This window comes from Zootoca vivipara, chromosome 2 (genome assembly GCF_965207765.1).
Source record: "Zootoca vivipara chromosome 2, rZooViv2.hap1.1, whole genome shotgun sequence".
In the NCBI taxonomy this organism is placed as follows: Eukaryota; Metazoa; Chordata; class Lepidosauria; order Squamata; family Lacertidae; genus Zootoca; species Zootoca vivipara.
In genome coordinates, this window is record NC_142584.1 from 13,723,491 (window position 1) to 13,729,490 (window position 6,000).

At 48.6% G+C, this 6,000-nt stretch overlaps 1 protein-coding gene across 3 annotated transcripts in view; it reads left to right on the top strand.

The window, feature by feature from the left end:
- The window catches only part of ASIC1 (acid sensing ion channel subunit 1), a 180,718-nt gene extending 176,163 nt beyond the window's left edge, over positions 1–4,555 (top strand). For all 3 annotated transcript variants that reach the window (XM_035107940.3, XM_035107939.3, XM_088661340.1), the window contains 4 exons: positions 468–559; positions 1,793–1,872; positions 2,450–2,554; positions 4,255–4,555. In XM_035107940.3, coding sequence (XP_034963831.1) covers positions 468–559; positions 1,793–1,872; positions 2,450–2,554; positions 4,255–4,359 — 382 coding nt within the window. In that variant the 3' untranslated portion in view covers positions 4,360–4,555. The remainder of the gene's footprint in view (positions 1–467; positions 560–1,792; positions 1,873–2,449; positions 2,555–4,254) is intronic.
- Positions 4,556–6,000: the final 1,445 nt, after the last annotated feature.

Below are 6,000 nucleotides of genomic sequence, written 5' to 3' on the forward strand. Positions count from 1 at the left end.
ATGCATCTATGGGTTATTTGTGGGGCACAGGAATTCGTTCATTTTTTTTCTTTCAAAATATAGTCCGGCCCCCCACAAGGTCTGAGTGGACCGGCCCCCAGCTGAAAAGGTTTGCTGGCCCCTGCTCTAAAGCCTCTCTACCTTAGTTCTTACAGTCTAATTTCAATCTGTGTGGTGTTAAAAATGGCCCAGGGGGGTTAGGGGGGGAAATCTAAGGATATGGTCCACCAGCTAGATAGGTAATCCTATCCTGTCCTACAAAATATTTGGAGGGTCTCTGTTTCTTGAAGGCTGAGAGCCTTAAGTTGTTACCAGCTACATCCCTAAATCTTGGGTCCAGGCAGGTAAGTGCCCATGCTGGTTGTAGGCATTATTTATAAGGCTGGTTGAGGGTAGATACTTTGGTCACTGCCAGGCAGATGCTTGTTTTAGATGCCTGTAAGCACTTTGCTTCCTCCCATATACAGGGAGAACATCCTGGTACTGGACATTTTCTTTGAAGCTCTGAACTATGAGACCATTGAACAAAAAAAAGCATACGAAGTGGCTGGACTTCTGGGTGAGATTATCTTCTTCTTTTTGGGGGGGGGGACAGCAACTGAGGGGAACTGATGCACATCTCCTAATTTCTCTTACCCCTTTGGGGTGACTTCAGTGCCTGTCTATAGTCCTCAAAATGCACATATAATCGGGGACAAAACTAGAATTACAGTTTCATTCAGTCTGTCATGGGCTCAGACTCCACCTACTGCCTGGGCTTCCCACTTTCCTCCCTACCAGGCTAGCGGGCACCAGCCACCCACATTTAAGGCTGCAAAGATAGGTGTTAGCAATCCCCTGGTGACATCAGAAATGAGTGGAGAGGGAGGGTGGCAAACTAGGATTGCCAAAATGTGGTTTGAACAAGACTCAGGCGGTGGATGGAGCCAAGCATGGCTTTTGATTTTTTTTAGCGGATGGGGCCTCACCATTTCAGGAGAGGACAAACAGGAGGTTGGGGCACATGTTGGCATGTCAGAGAACAATCCAATGGACCAGGCTGGGGAGTTCAGCAGAAATATTTAAAACAGGCTCATTTGAGAGGAATGGCAGGAGATATATATATCCAAACACCTGATTTATTCCACAAAGTACCAGTACAGTACCTGATAAATACCAAACCTAAGGCAGGCAGGTAAAGTAAAATATCAGACAACTGGCAACCCTCTCTCCAGACCACAGCACCGCGGCCTGTGTTTTGTTAGCCCCAAAATGGAAATCTAAAGTAGAATGGCAACTTAAACTGACGGTATATGTGCTGCTTGCGGACCTAACATATAGAATAAGAGAAAAAGAAGAACATACATTTAAAGAAGATTGGAAAATGTTTATTGAATATATGGTGGGAAATTGTGTATATTTGAAAACATGGGCCGCATTAAGTTAAATTCAACAATTTTGATAGGTGTAATAATGGAATATTGAATGGTTTAGTTTATTTAAAATATGCAGGGATTTATGTTATGCAAAATGAACCATGGAAAGAGAAAAAGGGGTGTCACTGATATTTTAAGGTTGTTTAAATGAATATTCTAAAATGTAAAAGAGAAAATGTAATAAAAATTATTGGGGGGGGGACCCTCTCTCCAGACCACATAGGGCTTCTTAAACCACCATGTCCCTGCCTCCCTCCCCTGTCAGCATAGATTGGACCAACCAAGTCTGGAGAGCTGAGTGCTGAGATTAGGGATCCAGAAAAAATGTGCCCCAATCTCAGTACCTGATTATTGCTTCCCTCTCCTCTTGCCTGCAGGTGACATCGGGGGACAAATGGGGCTGTTCATTGGAGCCAGCCTGTTAACTGTGCTGGAGCTATTTGACTACGCCTACGAAGTGAGTTTGGCTCCCTGGAGCATGATGGAGAACGGGGTACAGATCTGCTTACCATCTAGAGAATGTTTTCAAAGGCACACAAAGCCTTTCCACTGCTAAAACAAGGCCTCCTCTGCTGCCTGAATGGAAGACCCTCCTGGGGACTATATGGGAGGTGCTCTGAGCCCTTAGGGAGGTGGAAAGTGTTCTAAATCGAATGGTGCATTGTGGCGGTAGGGAAATGCCCCTTCCTCAGAGTTGCAAATGCATCTTTATTTGGGGTTCTCAGCCGTCTAAGCTAAGGCAGTCTTACCCATTGCAGCCTGAAGGCCACATTCCCCCTAGAAAAATATGCAGGGATACATGGGACCGCTGCATTCTAGCGTCTCCCAGCAAGGTTCTCCCAGCACCAAGATGCTGATGGTCCCGATCTTTGCCTCCTTTACCATTGCGCAGACAAGCTCATAGCAGCAAACCAAGCACCTTCCCTCCATTTCTCTCTCCGATGCTCTGAGGCACCAGCTGCAGTCTTAAGCGACAAAACGGCATGAGTGGTTTACTTGAAACAAACAGCCTTCCTCCTCCTTTCCATCCCCAGATTATCAAGTTCCGCTTCTTTCGCCGCGGCAAATGCCAGAAGAAACACAAAAGCAACAACAGTGACAAAGGGGTAGCCCTGAGTCTGGACGATGTGAAACGCCATGTGAGTGTCTAAGCTATTTGTCACGTTGCGCCGTGCATTCCCATGTTGCGTGACATCACCCCACCCACCCACCCGGTCTGCACTAGCAATGTAACTGACTATATCATGCTTGTGCCACTTACTTTAACTATCACAAATTAACCGCAACAAATTTTGAGACTTGCAGTTTGGAGAAGCGGCTGCCACTTCTTTACAAAGGATCCCTTACCAGCACCACACAGACTCATACACATAGGGACGAGGGTGGCGCTGTGGTCTAAAACCACTGAGACTCTTGGGCTTGCCCATCAGAAGGTCAGCGGTTCGAATCCCCGCGACGGGGTGAGCTCCCATTGCTCTGTCCCAGCTCCTGCCAACCTAGCATTTCGAAAGCACGGCAGTGCAAGTAGATAAATAGGTACCGCTGCGGCGGGAAGGTAAACGGCGTTTCCGTGCGCTCTGGTTTCCGTCACGGTGTCCCGTTGCGCCAGTTTAGTCATGCTTGCCACATGACCTGGAAAGCTGTCTGTAGACAAACACCGGCTCCCTCGGCCTGAAAAGCGAGATGAGCACCACAACCCCATAGTCGCCTTTGACTGGACTTATCCATCCAGGGGTCCTTTACACATATAGGCACAACTCCAGCTCCCAAGATGCCCTGGCAAGAGGGAGTCACTGTTATTTACAACTGTAGGATTAAATAAGCTTTCTCCAGTCTGGTGCCCCCACCATGCTGACTGGGACTGATGAAACTTGTAGCCCCAAACATCCGGAAGACACCAGGATGTGTTAAGAATAAAGCAAACTATTGTAATTCTATAGCAGGGGTGGCCAACTCCCAAAAGACTACAATCTACTCACTGAGTTAAAAACTGGCAGTGATCTACCCCCTTTTGGGGGGTTTAGGTCGAATTTGTTGATCTTTTTTTTTTAGGAAGGAGGAAGGCCCATTTTTGGGGGGTTCGGGCCAAAGTTGTTGAGTTTTTCAGGGAGGAGGTAAAATGTTGAGCTTTTTTTAGGGGAGCCACAGTTGTTCAGCTTCTTTGGGGGGAGCCAATGATCTACCAGTGATCTACCACAGATGTCCAGTGATCTACCGGTACATCACGATCTACCTGTTGGACATGCCTGTTCTATAGTATACAGTAATGCTAAATCACAGTTAAATTAGTTTTCAGCATAGAGACCCCCCCCCCAAAGAGTGGATTCAGAACATGACTGGCAGTCACTTAAAAGCTTATCGCATGATGAAGTAGTCATTCTGTAGCCTCCAGTCTCATGGTACAATGCAACATAACCATCCCTTTGCAGCGCCTTGGAAATTTTTGGAACTCAGGAAGTTTTGATACTAAGCATAGCTGCTGAGTTAAAGGTTACATGTAATCATCATCTCCCTATGAGGGTGCACACACCAAATGTGACCTTTTTCAATGACTGTTCCCTGGATCCTGACCTTATGAAGTAGGTTAGGCTGAGAGACAGTGATTGGCCCAAGGTCACCCAGTGAGCTTCATGGCTGAGTGGGGATTCGAACTCTGGTCTCCCAGGTCACCGTCCAGCACTCAAACCTGGATGCCACACTGCTTGAAGGCCCCCAAATCCTGGAACTGCATGATCTCCTCCACGCCACCCCATTCATTATCATTTCATGTTTACGGTGCTAATTCCAATGCCCACTGTTATTTGTGTTCTTCTCTCCTCTCCCTCCGCTGCAAAACCAGAATCCGTGCGAGAGCATCCGAGGCCACCCGGCGGGCATGACGTACGCAGCCAACATCCTACCTCACCATCCGGCCCGGGGAACGTTTGAGGACTTTACTTGCTAACTGACCACTGGATGTACAACTAACACTACCAAAGGGAAGGACCTTCGCTGAGCAGCCCTGGCCCAGCCCACGAACCTGCCAACTGACTCGTCAGGGCCTCTATCTCAGACTCCCAGGGGGAGGCAAGCTGGATCCGGCCTCTCCTCAACCCATCCGCCCCAGGCCAAGGCAGCGATACGCACACAGAGCAAACTGGACAGAGGGGTTTGGGGGGGGGGGTTGGGGGTTGTCTGTTCTACCAGGTCCACACCAGTTTCTGCTCTTGTCCCTATGAATGCCCTCAGACTCTTAACTCGACAGAGGAGCAGCCAAGCGGAGGAGAGGACACCGCCTTCTCCAGTCCACATGCGGAGAAGTCTTGACTGCCTATGTGCCCCTCCTTTGGCCTCCATGCTGCCCCATGCCTTGTTGGCGTCAGCCACCTTGCGTGAAGGCCCTTTTTTTTTCAACGTCGATGCCAAGAAGAACCTACAGGAGTGCCAGCCAAACTGTTCCCCCGCAGCATTCGGTTTCGTAAGGGCCACTTGCCGTATCCAAAGGAGGTGCTACATCAATTCCATTCCCTCCCTCCCACCATCATCCGCATTACCACCTTGCTGTGTGTTGTGGGAGGCCACAGCCGAGGCTTTCCCTGTAGCAAGACCGTAACTGAACTGTGAGGGCCCATCTGAATATCACCTGTTGTCTCGCCCCAACTGCCTGATTCCCTTTTGCTCCAGCCTGGTCTGGGTCTCAGCCTTGTTCACCCCCCAAGAGAGGCAGAGGAATGATTGGCAAATGTTCCAAAGTTCAAAACATTGGTGTTGCTATGAGCTGCCCTGTGCATGTTCTTAGGGGTTACGTGAAAAGTAAGGTTCAAAGAGAAGTCTGCCATTTCTCAGTAGGGTACCAAACCAGATTGCTTTCAAACAAGCCTCACTTGAGGGTTCTGCAGCTTCTGAAAGGAGAAGAGGCAGCTGCCTACCCTGCTGAATTTGACCCTGGGTTTCCTCTCCCTTGTCTTCTACAGAGGCATGGCAACTTATAGCCCAGTCCGACAGACAGAAAGGACACAGCATCATTTATTTGGCTGTGCAGATGTGTAAGGTTGACCAGTGACAGTTCCTGCCCCAGCTGCACCACACTATAAAAGGACAGAAAGGACCTACTGTAGGCTAGTGACAATGATAGCTCCGCTTTGGTGCAATGCAGAAAACCTGTCGCCCCTTAATTTCTACAGGCATTTAGCAGACATGACCCATCCTAACTTTCAGCCAGGAGTTTGCCAGCAGTGGTGGGCAGAGGGACACACCACCATCAAAAACACATAGATGGTCTCCAGGCAATTGCATGCTAATGGTGTAAAACATTTTTATTTTGTTTTTAATGTTTGGTCTAACGCATCGTCAGCATAGACAGGAATAAAAACCAGCTCAGGAGAGTGAAGATGACAGTCTTGGAAGTCTTGGCAAGGAAGGCCTCCTGCATTTACCCAGTGCAGGAGATTTGCAGAATCCCACCACCATGTCCTGTTTTGGAACAACTGTGTTACAACCACCTGGTTGTACAACAGGGAGGTCACCAAGATTCTTTGGGGAGGAGCTTTTCCAGGTTGGGAAGGTCAAGTACCATGCGGGGGGGGGGGAGGATTAGGCAGGGTTG